The sequence below is a fragment of the Hyperolius riggenbachi genome, chromosome 5 (assembly GCF_040937935.1).
Source record: "Hyperolius riggenbachi isolate aHypRig1 chromosome 5, aHypRig1.pri, whole genome shotgun sequence".
NCBI classification, from domain to species: Eukaryota; Metazoa; Chordata; class Amphibia; order Anura; family Hyperoliidae; genus Hyperolius; species Hyperolius riggenbachi.
Genome location: NC_090650.1, coordinates 350,896,874 through 350,921,760, shown reverse-complemented (window position 1 = coordinate 350,921,760; position 24,887 = coordinate 350,896,874). Strand labels below are relative to the sequence as shown.

The window sequence follows — 24,887 nt, the reverse complement described above, 5'->3', positions numbered from 1 at the left end:
TGGTGTTGTACTTTGTTCTCTGGTTGAACTCGATGGACGTATGTCTTTTTTTCAACCAAAATAACTATGTAACTATATAACACCCTAGCAATTTTCTCGGAGTTTCCAATCATTTTTTATCATGATTGGGGGAAAATTGAACATAGGTGTGTGGTACATTGGTCAGATTTTTGAAATGTTACAATCAGTAAGAAAAATTGATTGCAATTCTTAAATTAAACAGATATTTAAAAAATGGTATGGTGTGTGGCCACCTTTAGTCTAATAGCAATCAGTGTGTGATGGCTGGGGGGGGGAGGGATGGAGGGGCACATTTGTGTGCCTCAGCCTTGGGTGCTGAAGGACCTTGTCCCGGCTCTGATAAAAGGCTTTTGTCAAAAGTTAGTGGAAATTGATTTTTATAGTTTTTTTCACAAAGTGTAATTTTTCACTAACTTGTGACAAAAAATAAAATCTTGTATGAACTCACCATACACCTAATGGAATACCTTGGGGTGTCTTCTTTCTAAAATGGGGTCACTTGTGGGGTTCCTATACTGCCCTGGCATTTTAGGGGCCCTAAACCGTGAGGATTAGTCTAGAAAACAAATGCCTCAAAATGACCTGTGAATAGGACGTTGGGCCCCTTAGCGCACCTAGGCTGCAAAAAAAAGTGTCACACATGTGGTATCGCCGTACTCAGGAGAAGTGCTGGGTGGGAGAAATATCTCTGTAAATGGACAATTGTGTGTAAAAAAAAATCAAAAATGTGTCATTTACAGAGATATTTCTCCCACCCAGCATGGTTATATCTAAAAATACACCACAAAACACATTATTCTACTTCTCCTGAGTACGACGATACCACATGTGTGACATTTTTTTGCAGCCTAACTGTACTAAGGGGCCCAAAGTCCAATGAGTACCTTTAGGATTTCACAGGTCATTTTGAGACATTTGGGTTCAAGACTACTCCTCATGGTTTAGGGCCCCTAAAATGCCAGGGCAGTATAGGAACCCCACAAGTGACCCCATTTTACAAAGAAGACACGCCAAGGTATTCTGTTAGGTGTATGATGAATTCATAGAAGATTTTATTTTTTGTCACAAGTTAGCGGAAATTGATTTGTATTGTTTTTTTTTTTCACAAAGTGTCATTTTCCGCTAACTTGTGACAAAAATAAAATCTTCTATGAACTCACCATACTCCTAACAGAATACCTTGGGGTGTCTTCTTTCTAAAATGGGGTCACTTGTAGGGTACCTATACTGCCCTGGCATTTTAGGGGCCCTAAACCGTGATGAGTAGTCTAGAATCCAAATGCCTCAAAATGACCTGTGAATAGGACGTTAGGCCCCTTAGCGCAAAAAAGTGTCACACATGTGGTATCACCGTACTCAGAAGAAGTAGTATAATGTGTTTTAGGGTGTACTTTTATACATACCCATGCTGGGTGGGAGAAATATCTCTGTAAATGGACAATTGTGTGTAAAAAAAATCAAATAATTGTCATTTACAGAGATATTTCTCCCACCCAGCATCTGTATGTGTAAAAATACACCACAAAACACATTATACTACTTCTCCTGAGTACGGCGGTACCACATGTGTGGCACTTTTTTGCACCCTAAGTGCGCTAAGGGGCCCAAAGTCCAATGAGTACCTTTAGGATTTCACAGGTCATTTTGCAACATTTGGTTTCAAGACTACTCCTCACGGTTTAGGGCCCCTAAAATGCCAGGGCAGTATAGGAACCCCACAAATGACCCCATTTTAGAAAGAAGACACCCAAAGGTATTCCGTTAGGAGTATGGTGAGTTCATAGAAGATTTTATTTTTTGTCACAAGTTAGCGGAAAATGACACTTTGTGAAAAAAAACAATTAAAATCAATTTCCGCTAACTTGTGACAAAAAAATAAAATCTTCTATGAACTCACCATACTCCTAACGGAATACCTTGGGGTGTCTTCTTTCTAAAATGGGGTCATTTGTGGGGTTCCTATACTGCCCTGGCATTTTAGGGGCCCTAAACCGTGAGGAGTAGTCTTGAAACCAAATGTCGCAAAATGACCTGTGAAATCCTTAAGGTACTCATTGGACTTTGGGCCCCTTAGTGCAGTTAGGGTGCAAAGAAGTGCCACACATGTGGTATCGCTGTACTCAGGAGAAGTAGTATAATGTGTTTTGGGGTGTATTTTTACACATACCCATGCTGAGTGGGAGAAATATCTCTGTAAATAGACAATTGTTTGTAAAAAGAATAAAAAAATTGTCATTTACGGAGATATTTCTCCCACCCAGCATGGGTATGTGTAAAAATACACCCCAAAACACATTATACTATGTCTCCTGAGTACGGCAATACCACATGTGTGGCACTTTTTTGCAGCCTAACTGCGCTAAGGGGTCCAAAGTCCAATGAGCACCTATAGGCTTTACAGGGGTGCTTACAATTAGGCACCCCCCAAAATGCCAGGACAGTGAACACACCCCACAAATGACCCCATTTTGGAAAGTAGACACTTCAAGGTATTCAGAGAGGAGCATAGTAAGTCCGTGGCAGATTTCATTTTTTTTGTCGCAAGTTAGAAGAAATGGAAACTTTTTTTTTTTTTTTTTTTTGTCACAAAGTCATTTTCCGCTAACTTGTGACAAAAAATAAAATCTTCTATGAACTCACCATGCCTCTTTGTGAATACTTTGGGATGTCTTCTTTCCAAAATGGGGTCATTTGGGGGGTATTTATACTATCCTGGAATTTTAGCAGCTCATGAAACATGACAGGTGGTCAGAAAAGTCAGAGATGCTTTAAAATGGGAAAATTCCCTTTTGGCACCATAGTTTGTAAACGCTATAACTTTTACCCAATCCAATAAATATACACTGAATGTTTTTTGTTTATCAAAGACATGTAGCAGAATAACTTTCGCGCTCAAATGTATAAGAAATTTTACTTTATTTGAAAAATGTCAGCACAGAAAGTTAAAAAAGTCATTTTTTTGACAAAATTCATGTCTTTTTTGATGAATATAATAAAAACTAAAACTCGCAGCAGCAATCAAATAGCACCAAAAGAAAGCTGTATTAGTGACAAGAAAAGGAGGTAAAATTCATTTAGGTGGTAGGTTGTATGACCGAGCAATAAACCGTGAAAGCTGCAGTGGTCTGAATGGAAAAAAAGGCTCTGGTCCTTAAAGGGCGAAAAGACTGCGGTCCTCAAGTGGTTAAACTACTCCGAACAACACAGCAATATACATACATGCAAAAATGTGGATTCAGATCACACCTCCAGGAGAGAAGAATTAGGGAACATCAATTACATTAAGCCCGTCTATTACACGAGGATGCAGATAATGGAACATTTGTAAAAATATGTCTTTAGGCCAAGTTTGCTTTAATCTATAATGAAAGTGCTTAGTTTTGTTTCAATTATGTTTTCAAATCACAAAATACAGTATTTTGATCTGCCGCGAGAAACCATTACATTCCATCTTACTTTTTTTAAATAGGTCATTTTCTGCAATCTAAAAAGTGTATTGCCTTTTAAATTCATTTTCTTAAAATGGAAATGTGCTCTTTAGTATTCCATAGGAAATTACTTTTAGATTATTTCTGTAATATCTCGTAAGTTTCCTGTCTGGTTGACCATACATAAATTATGCACTTATGTTGTTCATTTTATTCACTCCAGAAAAGTGCAGATAATGAAAGTAAGATCTAAGCTTTCATCTTTTCCTATTATTACAACACTGTTATTATTACTACAAGTGGGATTGTTGTTGTTTTATTACCGATTATTATAAATACGGCAATTGCCATCATTATCACCTCCATCTATACATTCTTGGGAAAAAATATATGTATATATTAAAGAAAATAGTGAACTGATAACCGTTTTCTTGCTTTAGACTATTCACAGGATATTCTGCATTCTGGTGTGTAAAATACAGGAGGGTCCGTACAAGATGTGCATCTAAAAAAGGCATCTGGAAATTTGGGCACCGGATAAGGAAGCAGGAAATTTGGGCGCATGAGGCAAGTGGACAAAAAGGGCACCACCATTCACTCCCATTTGATGGGCGCTGAACAGGAAAAAAAAGGGCACCTGGAGATTATACATTTTTTCAAATAGCTCCCGGAGATTATTAATGTTTTCAAACTGCCGTTGTGATGATTTAAGTTTATAACATGCGCCTGTGATAATTAACGTTTACAAAAATACTAAACATATCTATCGTATTTAACTAAAACGTTATTTAAAATGTTATCACTTATAATAAAGTAAGTAGATTGTAATATATCACCAGGGATGCTCGAATGTACCCAAATTCGATTCGAGTACATTCGAATTCGGGTCCGGGTCAAATTCGGATTCGGCCGGTTTGAATGGACTCGAATTCGATTCAGGTGGATTTGAATCAGGGTCAGGGGAAAATTCGGCCGTGATCACGAATTCGTGATTCGAATTTGGTGATTCTGGCATTTAAGGGGGCTTTGCTATTAACCCTTAAAGTCGGCGGGTTTTGGGCGACAGTAGCTGAATCCGAATTCGTGATCACGGGCGAGCAAGATTTAGGGTTAGACACCACCAGGGAGGTCTTAGGGTTAGGCACAACCAGGGGGGGGGGTCTTTGGGTTAGGCACCACCAGGGAGGTCTTAGGGTTAGGCCTCACAAGGGGACTCTTAGGGTTAGACACCAACAGGGGGGTCTTAGGGTTAGGCACCAACAGGGGGGGTCTTAGGGTTAGGTACCACTAGGGAGGTCTTAGGGTTATGCACCACCAGGGGAGAGTGAGGGTTAGGCACCACCATGGGGGGTCTTAGGGTTAGGCACCACCAGGGGAGGTCTTAGGGTTAGGCACCACCGGGGGGGTCTAAGGGTTAGGGATAGGTAGAGGGAGGGTTCTGTGTGAGAGTAGGGTTAGGTTTAGTTGTAGTAAAATGTTAGTCATATTTACTAATGTTTTAATACAGTTATTACGAATGTACTTATGGTTTTTTTTTTTCATCGGTCTAAACAATATTTTCAAATTTTATTACATGAAGAAACAATAAATTAAGGTTATACACAATATTATACAATTATAACAATTATACATACCGTATATTATCGTTTTTTAACGAACGTAATTATAAGTTTCACTTTCAAAACAGGGAAGATTATTGTTTTCACAATTTGTGATTTCACATTCACATTATTAAATGTTTTTTTATTTTGTAAAACATTATTGTAAAAGAAATACAACACAATATTTTTATAAACGTTATTACTGCTTATCGTTTACACCACGCAGCCCTTTTTTCCTGACACCCTTTTTGCATGGATGCACCAGATAATGCCAATGGCAGAATATCAGTAATGCTATTGATATTCTACTATTGCCTTCCCTAACCTATTTGTTGTACTAACCCTTCACTATCTATGCCTAACACTAACCCCCTGCCCCCCCCAACTACACCTAACACTAACCCCCTCACCTACGCCCAACACTAAGCTGTATATCAGGTTTGACTACATAATAGCCAAACCCCAGATGCTCATTTACTTACTTTGGCTAAATAGTAGCCGAACCTCTCGCACCACTTACAGATCTCCGCCACTATTTGGAGTTTGGATATATAATAGCTGAACCCATGTACCTCGCTGTACCCACTTTTACTTGTGCAAATTGTAGAAACGTGTGTGTGTGTGTGTGTGTGTGTGTGTGTGTGTGTGTGTGTGTGTGTGTGTGTGTGTGTGTGTGTGTGTGTGTGTGTGTGTGTGTGTGTGTGTGTGTGTGTGTGTGGATTGTGTGTGTATGTGTGTGTGTGTGTGTGTGTGTGTGTGTTTGTGTATGTGTGTCTGTGTGTGTGTCTGTGTGTGTCTGTGTGTGTCTGTGTGTGTGTGTGTCTGTGTGTCTGTGTGCGTGCGTGCGTGTGTGTGTGTGTGTGTCTGTGTGTCCGCAACCAACATAGCTTTTTCATGTAGCAGGTGATTTTTTTTTTTAGAGCAGGGCTTTATTTCAAGTAAACTTGAGTATAAAATCATGTAAAGATTGATCAGGAACACCTGTCCTTATCACTGCAGCCTCCTCTTATTGCAAATTGGGCAAAGCATGTTCGGTAGCACTTAGGTATGGGTTGCCATAAAGATATCTTTAACTTGCCTTTAAAAACAAACATACAATAAAATGGCCTGTATTTACAGTAAGTGTGCAGGGCTAGTTCTATGCTCACAAGAAAGGACTAGCAGGTGCCCTTCCCAACTCCTCCCTCATTGCTTTGCATGCTTGATGATTGGATATGGAATAAGAAAAATGTAGGTGTTGGGGGGGGGCATCAATTTCCATACAGTCATTAAAGAGAATCTGTACTTTAAAATTCTTACAATAAAAAGCATACCATTATATTAATTATGTTCTCCTGGGCCCCTCTTTGCTATTTCTGTCACTCCCTGCTGAGATCCTGGCTTGTAATTGCCAGTTTTAGGCACTGTTTACAAACAAAAGACATGGCTGCTAACCAGAGTGTGATAGGCTGAGAGGAGCTCAGTCTGTGACTCACACAGAGCCTGCAGGGGGCATGGTGTATAGCTTCTATCCTATTACAGCACATTCCTGCCTGAGTGCCTGATCCCGACAAAGCCGTCAGAGGAAAGAAGATTTGATTATATAACAGAGATAATACAGCCACTGTGCAACTAGAAAAGGCTGCAGTAAGACAGACCACATTAGAACAGGTATAGAAACTTATAGGATAGAAGAAATAAGGCTGAAATTTTTGTTACAGAGTCTCTTTAACCCTCTGCTCTCAAAATACACATTGACAATAAGCTGGAACTCTAGTAACGATAAAAACAGCCAAGTTGCAAACTTGCATTCGTTTGCAAAAATGGTGGAACTTGGCTTCCAAATTCGGCTGCAGTGATTTTGTACTTGACCAATTCACCAATATTGATGTCCACTTCTTAGAATTAATCTCTTCATTTTTGCAAATTAATAAAATTTAGCAATCTGGTTATTTTTGTCATTAGTGCTAGCTTGTTTTGAGAGCAGAGGGTTAAAGGCAACCTAAGATGGGGGGATTTAAAAAAATATATATATATTTATATATACCTGGGGCTTCCTCCAGCCCCCTCCAGGCTTATCGCTTCCTCACCATCTTCCTGTTCTGCCTGGATCCTCCACAATTTGGTAGGAAAATCCTCCGGTCTGGGTCAGACTGCCAGGGGAGTGAGCAAGGCTGACCTGTGCCGACTGAAGGACTTTCAGGGTCGGAATTGCAGAAGTTTCAGGAGGACGGTGAGGGAGTAATCAGCCTGGAGAAAGCCCCAGGTATATATAATCTTTTTAAATCCATCTCAGGTACATGTTAACGATTGTATGAACTGTATGTGCATGCATGTGTTCCCTTTATTTAACGATATGGTCTGAGATTGCTTCAGCTTGGCTTTAAGGTTCAGGAGCATGATGTGTTTACTTGCTGACTGGCGTAGATAAAGGGGGTTCCAAATCTAAGAAGGCCAATTTAACGCTGGTGAATTGGTCCAGTACAGAATCACTGCAGTCCATTTTAAAAGCTAAGCTGCTCGATTTTTTTCACCCTAGTTGATTCTATCATCACAGTGTCCTAGCTTCTCATGAGTGTGAATTTTGAGTGCAGTGGGTTAATGATTGTCTGACTGGATAGGGGAGGAGTTTGGACTCAACACAAACTATAGTCCAGTTCAGCCAATCAGTATCCTGGACTAGCACAGGAGATCAGTTTGCAAACCCAGTCAGCCAGGGTAGTAAAAGAAATTGCATAAAACTTAGTGCACTGCGAATTATGATATATTCCACACAATATGCATTACAAATCATAACTTAAACTACAATTTAATAAAGTCAAGAGACACGCCTTGTGGCATTGTTTGTTGATCCTTGCCACCAGTGACAACTTTTAATATGGCAATACTAGCTTACATTAATTGGATTTGTGTGTCTATGAATATTAGGATGATGGCAGCTCCTGGGGCTGCTCAAACTAAACTAATCTCGCTCTAATAAATATGTAAATGGCTCTAGTGGTATAGTAAATAAGCAGTGGAGAAAATACGTACATATGATAACTGTGTTAAGCTTTGCAGTGTCTGCATAACTGTGCTTATGATGCAGTCAAGGTTACTTTTTAAAGTGTATTTTTCTGTTTTTTAACACTTATTTTTTTAGTTACACACCGCTTACAGGTTTGGATCTAGGAATATATGCTTTTTATAAAAAACAGGAATATTTCTTATGCATCTTACGGCAGAGGATTCTTTGGACTAATTCTTAGGGATGTAGCTTGCACCTGCTATACGTAGCTACATTTTGCATTGCAGGCAGCCCCCCCGATATTCACCCAATAGCCTCTATTTATATGGGAACCTATGGCGGCGCCTCAAAAAAATTTACCTGGTCGATTGGCGGGGGGGTGTTAAGGTTAGGTGTGCAGGGGGTGTGTGTGGTTAAGGTTAGGCATGGAGGGACAGTTAAGGTTAGGCATGGGGGGGGGGGAAGTTAAAGGGGAACTGAAGAGAGAGGTATATGGAGGCTGTCATGTTTATTTTCTTTTAGACAATACCAGTTGCCTGGCAGCCCTGCTGATCCTCTGCCTCTAATACTATTAGCCATAGCCCCTGAACAAGCATGCAGCAGATCAGGTGTTTCAGTGGTTCAGACTTATAAGTCTGATCTGACAAGACTAGCTGCATGCTTGTTTCTGGTTTTAATCAGATACTACTGCAGAGAAATAGATCAGCAGGGCTGCCAGGCAACTGGTATTGATTAAAAGGAAATAAACATGACAGCCTCCATGTACCTCTCTCTTCAGTTCCCCTTTAAGGTTAGGCATGGGAAGACAGTTAAGGTTACGCATTGAGAGGGGATGGTTAAGGTTAGGCATGGGGGGTGGTTAAGGTTAAGCATTGAGGGGGTTAGTTAAGGTTAGGCATTGAGAGGGGATGGATAAGGTTAGGCATGGGGGTGGTTAAGGTTAGGCATCGGTAAAGTGAGGGTTCAGTGTGAGAATAGAGTCAGTTTTAGCTGTAGTGAAATATTGATATCTATTACTGATATTTTACTATTTTCATTAGCACTGCAAAAGTAGAATATCGTATATACCTACTGTATATTCTGGCTATTTCTGGGTGCCCAAATATGAGAGCGCCTATGACCCTCCTTCAACTAACAAGCACATACATTGTTTAGGACAGGATATTGGAGGAGGCAGTAGGAGTGAGTTAAAAAGTGAGTTACCTTCTGAATACCGGTAGTTGCGCGGATTTAATAAGTCTCACCTGCTCATTTCACAGCCTTGTGGCATCAAAACCCGATAAAGCAGGCTTGTCCCACAAAACTGTTATTTTATTGAATAAACTTTACATTAATTAAACCTGCTTGACCACTCCTCCTGCAATATTTTATGTTAATAGTGTTTAAGTCCTAATGGAAGATTTTTGGCCAGTGGCCACCTTCTTTGGGAGAGATGCCAGCAAGAAGAAGCCACCTTAATTCAAGCCCAAGGGGAGACAAATAGGCCAATCTATCCACCAGCCTACTCAGTGATTGGGTGGCTACTCTATCTTGTGCGTAGTTTTTGGAAATACTGCATTTAGTCGTTGGAGACTGCACCGGCATAGTGTAAAACCAGCCTCAATAAAAGATACCGGTTGTGTATATATTTATATATCTGCCTTGTCATTTTATTGCTGAACAAATCAGTTGTATCCGTGTTGATGTCAACAAACCATAAATAGATCAGGCGCTGCCTAAAACCTTAAAGGCTTTTTAGAAAATCTCTTGATTTTCATTCAGCACTTTGCATATCACTTCTGTTCTGCAGTATATTCTATAGAACCTTTCCCTTTTGTGTAGCTTGCCTGGTAATTAGCTATTGTAGGTTCTCCACAGATTGTAGTAAAAAGCCCATAGGATGAATAGACTGGTACTTACAGCTGTCCTCTTCATCTGTGAAAACACTGATCACATAACAAGCGTACACAAAACCGATGAGCTGCATAGAGAAAGCAAAGAAATCTCAGTTAATAGGTCAATTATTAAATGAAATTTACAAAGTGGAATGAGTCGGCACTGTTCATTTTAATCAGAAGGTATTATTAGCCCATTACATATCCTTAGACAAGCGAGGCAAAAGGTGCTTCTCAATAATAAAGCTCACTGATTATCTGTAAAATGGATGTCGCTGCAGAGGTACCTGCTGTCATTGCTGAAAATTCAAAGGACACCTGTGCTTTTAAATTGTTATAGAAACCTTTAGAGTCACCAAAATGAGATATTACTGCTTTTAATGAGGCCAGACTGACAAGAGTCTATTGTTATCAGGTATTATATTCATTATGTTCTGAAATTTTCATAATCAAACTTTTGCGCAATTGTCCTCTCTTGTCCTCTGAGATGCTCATTCCTACTTGCATAGCATCTCAGGAGCACAACTTATAGGAAAGTTCCTCAGAACACATTCACCATGTTATCTCCTACTGAAATCCGAAGACGTAGCAAACGCTCTTTAGGTAATACCTTTAATGACTAACTGTACTTTTGCAAGCTTTCAAAATGTTAAGGCTGGTGGTACACTTTTTTTGCGTTGCGGTGGGGATGCAATGCTCCTGCTACATCCCACCACAAGGCAAAAAAATGACATATGCATAGCTCCGCCCCCGCTCAGTGACGTACTCGGGCAGGAAGCAGGTCACTTGAATTCCCGTCAGTCCTCGCATGCATTTACACTACATGCTTCACCCAAGGGCTTACATTACCCCAAGCTCCGTGCATTAGGTGCAGTGCTTGCAGTAATGCGCTGTTACTCTTGTGTCGAATCGGATACCACAAGGGACTGCAATAAGTGTGAAAGTTTCTATGCAAAAGAGCCTCTCAGAGCTATTCCACTCAACTTGGTTGAATTCAGTTCGGTTTTCTAAATAGCTTAAACAGCCAAGTAACAGCTTGAGATAAGGCTTTAATGCAGGAAAGTTTAAAGCGTTATTAGCTCTGCTCTGTTTTACAGCTTTAAAATACAAAGGGGTTGATTCATTAAGTGAATCAAGTGACAGACAGCCTATTGGGCCAATCAACGTGCAGGAATCTCGTCCTTTGAATCCACTGGACCCGCTGGGGCTCTGGTAGGGTTCAGTGGAGCGCTTGTTAAGTTTAACGAAACGTTCGTTGAACTATCGGAGCAGAGCGTATTTGAGCAATGCTCACTATGGCTGCATAGCGTGTGCTGAGAATTATTACCACTCACTGCTGTCATTAAGCTGCGCTATGGTAGCAGCGCAGCATAGTGAATCCCTCCAACGTCATCAAGACGGTACTGCGCAAGCGCAGAACTACTGCGCCTGCCAGTACCGCCCTGATGACATCGGAGAGACCACGTGACCCACGCGGTGGAAAGCAGAAGAAGCCGACCTGGAACCCAACCTGGTGAGGTCGGCTGCACCAGCAGAGAAGACCGGGAGCCACCGGAGCTGCAGCGAGGGCACAGGACGGCTGCCATGGGCTGGAGGAAGCCCCAGGCAAGCGGATCTTGTTTTTTTCTAATGCTTTGTCGTGACAAGCCCAGTGGCGTGACGTGGTCATTAGGTAGTTAAACAAGTATGTCATCTGCAGTTCACCTATCAGCCACAAGGCGAACCATTGTCTGGAGCTTGCCTGCTCTACTGCAAGTGTGCTATCAGAAAGGGTTTGGAGGAGCAGTGATTGATATAAATATTATCCTAATCAGGGCCGTGCAGAGGGTCCTTAAGTGGAGGGTGCTCAAATTAAAAAAAGGGGCCTGGCAATGCCTTCCCCTGCATGCCCCCCCCCCCCCCCCGCATCGTTTCTGGCTAGGGGGGTATTGATTGTCATGCTGCTGAATGCACATGATGGGTGCCATGTGGGTTCTGGGTGTAAGTACTGAGTGTCATGTGGGTTCTGGCTATGGTTGGGTATCGAGTGTCATGCGGGTGTTGATTGCAAACACTTAGTGCCATGTAAGATCTGGGCGCATGTACTGGATGTCATGTGGGTGCAGGTACCGAGTGTGACATGGGTGAGAATACTTGGTGCCATGCCTGTACTGGGTGCTGACTATGGGTGGGCTTTGGGCATCACATTTGCCTGAAAAGCTTGGATGCTGATCAAGAGGGACAGAGGTCCCAGTAATGAAAGGTGAGTCTGTGCCTCCACAGTGGGCTCCACTGTGCCCACTCTAACCCACTAACAGTGGGCACCTATGCTATAAAGGTGTGTGTGTGTGTGTGGGGGGGGGGGGGGGGGGTTAAGACTGCCTTATGCTTTCTGGAGAGGGGGCATTACATACACAATTTAGCACGATTTACGATTTCAAATTTGAGCACCACACCCTTGAGGTTCCTCTGCATGACCCTGCCCCTTCCTGCAGCACCCACACTGACCTCTACTTTTTCCATCAGCCACCCCTTCCCCTCATAGCTGGCACCCAGATCTCACACTCACATGACACCAAGTATTTGCACCCAGGCCTAAAATTGCACCCTGTACTCACACCTGCACACAGCTTCCACATGGCACCCACTATCTGCACCAAGTATCCACTTAACCCGTACCCGCACCCAAAGTACCTGCATTCAAAACAAAAATTGGAGTGGTTACCAATATGCAGTGGTTGCTAAGCATTAGTAGATGCAAAACTGCAGTAAGTGCCAAGGTGCAGTGGGTGCCCAGATGCAGTAATGGTAAGACACAAAGGTTCACTTTGTGCTAAGTTGCAGTGGGTGCCGAGATGCCAAAGTAAAGTCTGTGTCAAGCTGCTTTGGGTACCAAGGTCCAGTTTGTATTGGGTGTTTATTTGCAATGGGTGCTATGCAGTATTGGGTGCTGAATGAGTAGCAGATTGTGATAAACAATAGTGAGTGCCATGTGAGTGCTAATTGGTACAGGGAGCCATGTGAGTGTTGGACATGAGTGAGTAGGGAGTGCCATGTGTGGTCTGGATGTGTGCCATGGGAGAGTATTGTGTCTCATATGGGTTTGGACCAAGGATGGGTACTGGGTGCTATTTGGGTGCTGGCCATGGACAGGTACTAGGTGCATATAATGGCTTTGGAACTTGGTGCTGTGTGAGTACTGTGCCATGTGGTTGTTGATTATGGCGGTATGTGGGTCTTAGGTGCAAATACTGAGTGCCAAGTGGGTACTGGGAGTGAGTACATGACGACATATGGGTGATGGGTGCTGGCTAGTGGGGTATTTGTTGTCATGTGGGTGCTAAAGGCAGATGTTGGGTGCCATGTGGGTTCTGGGTGCTGGCACAGGGTGTCATGTGGATTCGGCTGTGTGGGTGTGTATCAACCATCATGTAGGTGTTGATTGCAGGTACTCAGTCCCTTTTGGGTACACACGTACTGGATGTCATATGTGAGTGCTTGCTGTGGGTGCTGGGCACCAAGTGGAGGCTTAGTGCAACTGGAACTACTGCAGATGAAACATGTGGGTATTGGGTGCAGGTACTGGGTATCACATAGGTGCAAATACTTGGTGCCATGCCTGAACTGGGTGCTAACTCTGGGTGGGTGTTGTGTGTCACGTGGGTTCTGAGTGCAGGTACTAGTGCTAGTACTGGTTATGTGAGTGGGTGCCATGTGGAGGCTGTGTGCAGGTGTGAGTAGTGAGTGACATGTCAGAGCTGGGTGCAAGTACTGTGCCATGTAGGTGTGAGTACTGGGTGCCAGCTATAGGGTGAAGGGGTGCAGGTATTGGGTGTCTTGTGGCTGTTTGATGCAAGTACTAAGTGCCATATTGAGGCCGGATGTGAGTATTGGGTCCTGCTTGGTGCAAGTACTGGGTGCTTGCTATAGTGGGGGTTACTGGTTGAGTGTAATGTGGGTGCTGAATATTGGTGGGATTGCTGTGGGAGCAGGGGGTGGGAGATCACTGTGGGTACTGCTATGAATGGCATAGTTGCTGCTAGGGGAGGTCGAGGTCAGTGTGGTTGATGGGGAAGGGTAGGTCACTGTGGGTGCTGGGGGGAGAAGTAATTGTGGGTGCTGTGGAAAGGAGAGGTCAGTATGGGTGCTGGAGGAAAGGGAGGTCACTGTGGGTCCTTTGGGGGAGATCACTGTGGGTCTCGGGAGGTAGAGGTCATTGTGGGTGCTAGGTGGAGGGAGAGGTCACTGTGGGTCCCAGGTGGAGGGAGAGGTCACTGTGGGTCCCAGGTGGAGGGAGAGGTCACTGTGGGTACTGGGTAGGGAGAGGTCAGTATGGGTCCTAGGTAGAGGTCACTGTGAGTGCTAGGGGAGGGAGTGGTCACTGGGAACTAGGTGGAGAGAGAGGTCACTATGGGTGCTGGGGGAGGTAGAGGTCAGTATGGGTCCTAGGTGGAGAGAGAGGTCAGTATGCCACACTAGGATTCCTGTCTGGGCCTCTTCACTTGAAAGTGTCCCAGGTGGGGGTGGAGCTTCTCGCGGGCGGGCGGGGCTTAGCACGGTCGGGGCGGGGCTTATTTTGCGCGGCGAGAGGGGCCTTTTTTAAGATTTTAAAAAGGGGGGTGCCTGGGCACCCAGAGAACCCCCCTGTGCACGTGCCTGCGCAGCCCTATTGCGCTACTGTCAACGGGAGCGCAATAGGGTTGTGTGTGCGGCTGGGATATATATATCGCGACTGGGCTCAACTGGAGGATTTACTGGGCCGGCCAGCACAAGATTGAAGCACTGATGGTCAGAAAAGCGCTCAGAAAGCGTTTACAGTGTATCTTCTATGTCAGTGGCATGACCTCTTCATATACAACTGTCACGAGCAGGAATAAAGGCTTCACATGCTGATTGTGCTTCATGCAATTGGAACAGACAACGTTACATTATTCATTGCTCTAATTGGTTATCAGATAAATGACTTCCTGCATGGTACCTGCTAATAGGGTATTAACTGGAATATCTGCTGCCCAGCTAATAACAAATCCCACAGAGAGAGTGGAGGCTTCCTACTTCCTTGGACTATCAGCTAAGAATGGAAAAATGATTAAATACTGCTGCATGATCAGGGTATGTGAACTCTGACATTGTTTTGCAGATAACTCTCCCGCTAGATTTGTTTCCTGTCATATCTACCAGTGTTGGTCATTTTCCAAGTAAATCCATTAATTTACTATTACCGGTACTTCATCACAGACAGTTACTACCTTCAGTCCATGTCCTACAAACACATCAGAACAGAACAAAAGTCTGGTCTTATCTGCTAAACTACAGCCAGAAAAGGCTCCTTGACATGTCACTCGTACATACCTCCAGAGGCGTAGCTAGGGTTTTCAGCGCCCGGGGACAAAGACTATTAATGCGCCCCCTAAGGTGAAGGGGCGTGGCCAAATGTGGGCATGGTTATGGGTGGAGCCAAATGTACATGGAGGTTAGCAGGCTCACGCTCACCCACCCTCCCTCAGTATGTACCTTCTAGCATGTTCCAAGACAAATTCAGCAATCATGAGCCCCCCCCCCCATCAAGACAAATTCCGCAATCATGAGCAAACATGAGGCCCCCAACATGACCAACTCAGCAATCATGAGGCCCCCCAACAAGACAAATTTAGCAATATGAGGCCCCCAACAAGACAAATTCAGCAATCATAAGGCCCCTAACAAGACAAATTCAGCAATCTTGAGGCCCCCAACAAATCATGAGGCCCCCAACAAGACAAATTCAGTAACCATGAGGCCCCCAACAAGACAAATTCAGCAGTCATGAGGCACATAAATAGACAGCATTTCACATAAATAGGCAGAATGCCCCCTTAATATGGTAGACACCTCTCACCTGGCAGCAGTTCCCCAAAATACACTCAATCTGACAGCAGTGGTTCCCCAAAAATAGGTAGCCCCATGTCTATAGGTGTCCCCAGAATAGGTGGCTAGAAGTATAGATGTCCCCAGAACAGGTAGCCAGGGGTAGAGATGTCCACAGAACAGGTAGCCAGGGGTATATGTGCCCAGTATATGTAGCCAGGGGTATAATATGTGTCCAGTATATGTAGCCAGGGGTATATGTGCCCAGTATATGTAGTCAGGGTTATATGTGCCCAGTATATGTAGCCAGGGGTATAATATGTGCCCAGTTTATATAGTCAGGGATATATGTGCCCAGTATATGTAGCCAGGGGTATACATGCCCAGTATATATAATCAGGGGTATATGTTCCCAGTATATGTAGCCAGGGGTATATATGCCCAGTATATGTAGCCAGGGGTATATATGCCCAGTATATGTAGCCAGGGGTATAATATGTGCCCAGTATATATAGTCAGGGGTATATGTGCCCAGTATATATAGTCCGGGGTATATGTGCCCAGTATATGTAGCCAGGGATATATGTGCCCAGTATATTTAGCCAAGGGTATATGTGCCCAGTATATTTAGCCAGGGGTATATGTGCCCAGTATATATAGTCAGGGGTATATGTGCCCAGTATATATAGTCAGGGGTATATGTGCCCAGTATATCTAGCCAGGGGTATATGTGCCCAGTATATGTAGCCAGGGGTATAATATGTGTCCAGTATATATAGTCAGGGGTATATGTGCCCAGTATATATAGTCAGGGGTATATGTGCCCAGTATATATAGTCAGGGGTATATGCGCCCAGTATATGTAGCCAGGGGTATATGCACCCAGTATATGTAGTTAGGGGTATATGTGCCCAGTATATGTAGGCAGGGGTATATGTGCCCAGAGTAGATAGCCAGGGGTATATGTGCCCAGTATATGTAGTTAGGGGTATATGTGCCCAATATATGTAGGCAGGGGTATATGTGCCCAGAGTAGGTAGCCAGGGGTATATGTGCCCAGTATATGTAGTTAGGGGTATATGTGCCCAGTATATGAAGGCAGGGGTATATGTGCCCAGAGTAGGTAGCCAGGGGTATATGTGCCCGGTATATGTGCCCAATATATGTAGGCAGGGGTATAGGTGCCCAGAGTAGGTAGCCAGGTGTCCCCCTCCCCAGCAGGAGGGGAGCAGCGCAGTGGAGGGAGAGCTGTGAGCAGCGGTAGGGAAGGGGGGCAATCTCCCACCTCCTTCCCTCACCTTAGGTGCTCTCCCTCCCTCGCTCTCCCCTCCATTACTGTCCGGGTGGCTGACAGCGGCGGGCGGAACTTACCTCGTCTCGTCGCAGCGCCGGATGGATCTGCCGCTGCTCTGGTCTGGTCCAGACCAGAGCAGCGGCTGCGGGACCCGAACTTCCGGCCGGCGCTGGAGCGAGACGGAGGCGAGTTCCGCCCGCCGCTGCCAGCCAAGAGCCACCCGGACAGTAATGGAGAGAGAGCGAGGGAGGGAGAGCACCCAAGAAAAAAAAAAAAAAACCCCGCAGCTCAGCTAGGCGGAGGGCGCCCTTGGGGACCCGGCGCCCCGGAGCACTTGTCCTACCCCGACCCTCCCTAGCTCCGCGCCTGCATACCTCCCAACTATTTGAGATAAGAAAGAGGGACACAAGCCACACCCCTGCTACACCCCTAATCACAACCATAAAGCTTTCATAAGAAAAATGAGTTGTTTTATAATTCAAACCACACTAGTTCTTTCGATCCTATATGTAGCCAGGAATAGGTACCCTCAGTATCAGTAAAGGTAGCCAGAAATAGGTGCCCAACTATAGGTAGCCAGGGATAGGTAACCCCCTTGTTTACATTAGGTAGCCAGAAATAAGTGCCCCCCAGTATAGGTAGCCAGCTATAGGTTCCCAAGTCCAGGTAGCCAGCTATATGTTCCTCCAGTATAGGTAGCCAGGAATAGGTGCCCCCAGTATACGTACATATGAACAGGTGCATCCAGTATAGGTCGCCAGAAATTGATGCCCCCAGAATAGGTAGCCAGCTATAGGTGCCCCCACTATGGGTAGCCAAGAATTGGTGCCCCCAGTATAGGTAACCAGAAATAGGTGCCCCCAGTATAGGTAGCCAGGAATAGGTAGCCAGGCGGAGGGGGAACGTAGCGGCAGGCACACAAGCAGTGGCCATCAGATACTTACATTGATAGGATCCATGCACCGCATGTACTTATTCCTTCCCGATCCTGCGTTCCATCTCACAGTAACAGCACCCCCTAGGGGGAGCGGTTACTATGGGATGGAACACAGGAACAGGAAGTAAGTAGTACATGCAGCGCAGGATCTCGGCAATGTGAGTATCTGATGTCCTTCTCAGCCACTGCTTGTGCGCCCCGCTGCCCCCCATGCAGCACATGGTGAGGACAAGCGGGGGCCACCCAGGCCCTGTCACACGTGACCGTGGTCCCTACACCACTGGTTTCTTGCCTTGGAGACCGTTCCTTGGGCTTGATTTATTGCGCGCAATCGTGAATTTCGCGTGAAAATTATATTTTTTTACGATGGCGAAAGTGCCGCGATGACGTGAGCCATTTAACTCACGTCTGAGCAGCCCGCCCCCAACACTGATCCTGCAGTGAACAAGAGCCAGAGGTGTGAAACGCGGGGATCCTCCAGCCTGGCGCCCACCTGGCTGCTTGCTGATAGCCATATCTCAACTCCCCAAGTGAAAGGGTTTTAACAACCCTAATGCCAGTCTCCCTCCCCTTCTCCTGAAATTGACTAATGTGCATGTTCCAGGCTTAAGCACGCCCTGCAAGTTCACATACAGCACTGCAGCAAATCATATATACTGTTCACACCAGTCCGGTCCTCTGCATTAGCGGTACCTGAGTGTTGGGACACTATTCTCTTGTACCAATATAATGATATTCATATTTGTGCTGATTGTAGGAGGGGCCAACTTCACAAAGCTCAAAATGGATTTATCTTCCACAAAACTCTGGGTAGAACAACATTCATTGTTTGTTTGCTATGGATTTTATTATTTATAACGCTGCACATCTTCTGGCAGGAACAGAAACAGTTAACATTGGAGACTAGGGATAATCAATGATATGCAGATATTTCTGAGTTTATGCAAACGTCTGTAAATTTGTGTGCAAATATATGCAGCTTGAAAATGGACCAATCAAATCCCACCCAGGTTTAAACTGATTGGTCCAATTTCAAGCTGCATATGTTTGCATAAAATTTACATACATTTGCACAAACTCAGAAGTATTTGCATATCATTGATCATACCTATTGGGAACCCATGGGCTTGCCGACGTGACCGGTATGTTTAATTATTCATGAGTGTGGCTGGCTTCTGGCTTTTTGTTTCCTCACAGGTGGCTGTTGCTGGGACCCTGGATTAGTCTACTGCTGGAGTGGCAGCATGCATTGGTGGACTGGGCCTGCTGGGCTTTCAAGCCGCCAATCAAGTTCAGAGTAGCAGTATTTAACCACTTGCTGACCGCACACTCATAACGTGCGTCGGCAAAGTGGCAGCTGCAGGACCAGCGACGCAGTACTGCGTCGCCAGCTGCAGCCTAATTAATCAGGAAGCAGCCGCTCGTACGAGCGGCTGCTTCCTGTCAAATCACGGCGGGGGGCTCCGTGAATAGCCTGCGGGCCGCCGATGGCGGCTCGCAGGCTAGATGTAAACACAAGCGGAAATAATCCGCTTTGTTTACATTTGTACGGCGCTGCTGCGCAGCAGCGCCGTAAGGCAGATCGGCGATCCCCGGCCAATCAGCGGCCGGGGATCGCCGCCATGTGACAGGGGACGTCCTGTCACTGGCTGCACAGGACGGATAGCGTCCTGTGCAGCCCAGATCTCCCGGGGGGAGCAGGTAGGAGAGGGAGGGGGGAGAATGTCGCCGCGGAGGGGGGCTTTGAGGTGCCCCCCCCGCCACCCACAGCAGGCAGGAGAGATCAGACCCCCCCAGCACATCATCCCCATAGGGGGGAAAAAAGGGGGGCAATCTGATCTCCCTGCCTGCACCCTGATCTGTGCTGGGGGCTGCAGAGCCCACCCAGCACAGATCAATCAAACCAGCGCTGGTCCTTAAGGGGGGGTAAAGGGTGGGTCCTCAAGTGGTTAATGCTGGGCATACGCGGCGCGATAGTTGTTATCAATCGAGCCGCTGATGGCTCGATTGATAATATTCAACCTGTCCGGTCAACGCGGCGGATCGATTCCGTGCTCGATCCCCGCGGGCGGACAATGGAAGAAAAGAGCGGCTGATAAGGAACTGCCCGCGGGGACGAGCGGGAATCGATCCACACGCCCGTGCGGACGAGCGGGGACGCGCTGGCATCGAGCCAGCGGCTCGATCCCGGCGCATAAACGCGCAGTGTATGCCCAGCATAACACCTGGTGTTAGCGGTGCAGATCACCATTCTGCAAAACACCAGCCAAGTTACCTTCCCTCCCTCCCTGTGGGTTTACAACCTTAATGCTTAATTGGGCGTTTGTCTCCATTTCAAAGGACAACTAACCTGAGAGGGATATGAAGGCTGCCATATTTATTTCCTTTTAAACAATACCAGTAATTCACAATTTATACCTTTTCAGAAGAAAATTAGGAATAAAACGTAACTTTTAATTTATATTGCTAAAATAGATCGAATACAGATACTATTAATAGTGAACAACGTGAAAACAATTGGGTTGGTAGGTATATAGTTGTTAGTCATACGACAACCTATCAATCTCCCATTGTAAATTTATTATAGACCCCACACCAAGAACCCTACATGTTTCGTTTCATTAAATTAGAAACTTCGTCAGGAGTAAATAGTAATAAAGTGCCAGAGTGCAAAAAGTGCTGAAATAATAAAGAATTCTCAATATCACAAAGTACACATATTGAAGTAGTAGCTAGTATGGCACCAAAATGGCAGCCATTTTGGTGCCATACTAGCTACTACTTCAATATATACTAGACCCTTGATTGACACATTTTGGCAAGTTACAGGAAAAAAAAAGGTTTAAAAATATATTTTATCACTTTTGCACAGAAATCCTGGGATAATTGAACGCCAGGGAGGTTAAGCAATACCAGTTTTGTGGCTATCCTGCTGATCCTCTGTCGAGTCTGAATCACACACCTGAAACAAGCATACAACATATGCAGTCAAACTCAAAGGACAACTGTAGTGAGAAGAATATGAAGGCTTCCATATGTATTTCCTTTTAAACAATACCAGTTGTCTGGCAATACGTCTGAACTGTTTGGCTTCAGTAGTGTCTGAATGCAGTTAATCTTGTCAGATCTGACAATAATGTCAGAAACACTTGTTATGCTGCATGCTTGTTCAGGGTCTATGGCTTAAAGTATTAGAGACAGAGGATCAGCAGGATAGCCACAAAACTGGTATTGCTTAACCTCCCTCGCGTTCAATCATTCCAGGATTTCTGTGCAAAAGTGATAAAATATATTTTTAAAACTTTTTTTTCCCTGTAACTTGCCAAAATGTGTCAATCAAGGGTCTAGTATACAGTTCAGGAGAGTATTGATGTGTATGCACGTTTATACTGTTCACAGCATGTTTTTATGGACGGATATATCTGTCCATACCGCTAGGGAGGAAGGAAATAAATATGGCAGCATCCATATAACACTTCAGGTTCCCTTTAAGTCAAACATCGGCACTGCATGCTTGTTCAGGGTCTGTGCCTAAAAGTATTAGAGGCAGAGGATCAGCAGGACAATCAGGCAAGGTGCATTGTTTAAAAGGAAATAAATATGGCACTCTCCATGTCCCTCTCAGGTCAGTTGTCCTTTAAAAAAAAATGTGTTGCTGTAATGGGAAATGTCACTGGATTGGTGGACATCATTTGTTGGTTTCTAGTTCATGATTCTCTTTGGTGTGATCTTAAGATTCAGGGCCCATTCACACTAGAAGCGCTTTTCTGAGCGCTTTGTGATTGATTAGCGCTTTTTAAAAATCGTTCCCATTCACTTTCATTAAAATCGCTGTAAACGTTGCGTAAAAAATCGCTGCAATTTTCGCATACTAGGTTGCAAAATTGTGTCGATTTTTACCGCGATTTTGATGAAAGTGAATGGGAGCGATTTTTAAAAAGCGCTAAACAATCACAAAGCGCTCAGAAAAGCCCTTCTAGTGTGAATAGGCCCTTCTGATCACTTAGTAAAATGCAATAAAGTGTGGTTTGGGTACACAATTTAACAATTGTTCAAAAACCCAATAAACAAGGTTGCAGCCTTTTTTTCTCTGTGTGTTATTTTAATTAGACATTTTGTTTTCTTTTACGTCTAGGTTGTCTAGGCCCATTAATTAAATCTACATATTTACTTTCACTTCTTCCTAAACAACTATCCGTTTACTAGCAGAGAGGAGCTACATAACATATTACTCCTGGCTGATGGCTTAACCATTTCAGCCGCGCGGACGTGAACTTCACGTCCGCAGCGGCAAGTGCTAGAGCCGCAGGGACGCGCTAGTCATGTCCCTGCAGTTTGGGTGGTCTGCAGGCGATCGTGCGGGCAGATGCCCGCGATCGCGCTGCTGCTGCTAGCAGGGGAAATTGGCTGCATAGGACAAAAGTCCCCTGTGCCAATCCGAGCATGTCCGCCGTGAATAAACACTGTTTTTGATCGAAAACAGTGTTTATTCTGTAAATGGAGCCCCGCCGCGATTCCCGCCAACCGATCGTTAAATTTATGAATGGAAACAATGTTTCCATTCATAACCTCCCCGCCGCCGCTATGATCGGAGGCTTCCGATGGAAGCCTATGTCACTTCCCTGGTTCCAATGTAGTGATACATTGTTTCCCAATTAGCGTACATTGTACGCTAATGGGATTTTTGCTCAGTAGGGACATCTTGTGGCCAAATAGTAAAACTCACCTACTGATTTAGGGGAATAAAAATCAAAGGTTATTTATGACAAGAGGACATAAAATTAATAAATATTGGGCTAAAAATTTGTGATGCATGTAAAACTGAAAAAGTGCACCTTTATTTCCAAATAAAATATTGTCACCATACATTACACTAGGGGTATAATTTTAACGTTTAAATAAAGAAGACAAATGGCCAAATAAAATGTGTGGATTTTAGTTATGGTAGCATTAATTATTTTAAAAGTGTAATGGCTGAAAACTGAAAAATGGATTTTATAAAAAAATTTCTTATTATTCCCATTATAATACATTTAGATTAAAATAATTCTTAGCATAATTTACCACCCCAAGAAAGCCTAATTGCTGGCGGAAAAAAACAAGGTATAGATCATTTCGCTGTGATAATTACTGATGAAGCTATTGGGGAATGAAAGGGAGAAGCGATGAAGTGAAAATTCCTCTCGTCCATAAGGTAAAAAATCCCCGCGGGCTGAAATGGTTAAATTGGCTGTGGCAGCCAGTCAGTGTTTATTATTTTTAAACATCCACTGGAGCTTTCAGATTGGTTGTTTTGGACATCAGACACTTTATTGTACACATTGGGCTTATAATTCATGTGCACTTGTTGCGATACAAATGATGGTTGCCCTACAAAAGGCACCTGCCCATTCTTGTTTGCATCATCTGAGTACTTGGCATGAGACTGGCAGTTATAATGGCATGAGCTGCTGGGCAGAGCTAAGAGCATGAGCGTCAGTTATTTTTGACAGTTGACAGTTGACCGTGGAAGAGGCTGCAGCAAAAACCTTTCCTGCATCTTTATTTCATATTCTAGCATTTTACTAATAGCATTCCAGCGCCAGTGGACACCTCAGCGATGGAAAAAGGATCAGCGCCCTCTCCTGCTGACAGCACAACATTTGGTATAAAAAATATGGAGGAAGAAGGAAGATCAACCGAGATCATCCAAGAGAAGGAAGCCACCCCTGAGCACAGAATCACATTGGAAAAGGAATACAAGGCCGAGGAGGAATACGAGGAAGATTCGGAAGACGAGGAATTCTACAAAACCCGCAAATGGAGACCGGACCTTTCTACTATTGACAGCGACTCGTTTGGGGAACTCGAAGAGGAATGTAGGTCAAGCAGCAGCCTATCAGATGAAGATACTGCATGGCAAGAGGACCTCCCGTCTGAGGACCCCAGACATCAGGCAGAGGAGCAAGAAGAGGTGGAAGACAAGGCAGAGGAGGAATACAAGGAAGAGGAATACGAGGACCCCAGACAGCAGGCAGAGGAACAAGACACAAATCAGGAGGAGAGAAGAGGAAGCAGAAGAGGAATACACCCAATCAGCTGGCTACAATATATGATCAGGAGACTGCCAACACTGAAATGTCTCTTCTGCTGCTTCCCATGTGGCGCTGCCTCTCAATAGGCAACCATGGATGGGGCATCCTGGACTCCTTCCAAAGAGCAACATTGGACCCCAAACATATTATGGATTTGCCATCTGATGTGTGACAATGTATACACATCTTGGACTCTTTAGACAGAGCGACATTGGACCCCAATACAGGTAAGGATTTGACACTGTACAAGGGGCAACATATGGCTTATGCTGGACTCTTTGATTAGAGCCATGTTGCACCCTTAGACCTATTTGCCACTGTACAAGGGGCAACATATGGCTTATGCTGGACTCTTTGATTAGAGCCATGTTGCACCCTTAGACTGATTTGACACTGTACAAGGGACAACATATGGCTTATGCTGGAGTCTTTGATTAGAGCCATGTTGCACCCTTAGACTGATTTGCCACTGTACAAAGGGCAACATATGGCTTATGCTGGACCATTTGATTAGAGCCATGTTGCACCCTTAGACTATGGATTTGCCACTAAAGAAGGATCAGTGTATGGCTATTGCTGGACTCATATTGTGAGCAACATTGATCCTAGACTACAACATATTTTTGGAAACATAAGGCGTACATCAATTCATTTTTCAGGAGAAACAGAAGACAGGCACCATCTACCAAGTCTAGCTTTTATTGCACCACTTGTGTTGGTAAGTTGTAAGATACAGAAAGGTAACAAACCAATACACACAATTGTGTATAGATTAGAAAACAGTTTTAAGTGAACCACATATGGAAGAGGAGGTGACTGCGGAGCACTAGAAGGAGCAAACGGCGG

General features: G+C 44.4%; 1 protein-coding gene across 1 annotated transcript in view; it reads right to left on the bottom strand.

The window, feature by feature from the left end:
* NKAIN3 (sodium/potassium transporting ATPase interacting 3) overlaps positions 1–24,887 on the bottom strand; it is a 736,848-nt gene that overhangs the window by 17,994 nt on the left and 693,967 nt on the right. Inside the window, exon 5 of the mRNA XM_068237437.1 lies at positions 9,936–9,996. Coding sequence (XP_068093538.1) covers positions 9,936–9,996 — 61 coding nt within the window. The remainder of the gene's footprint in view (positions 1–9,935; positions 9,997–24,887) is intronic.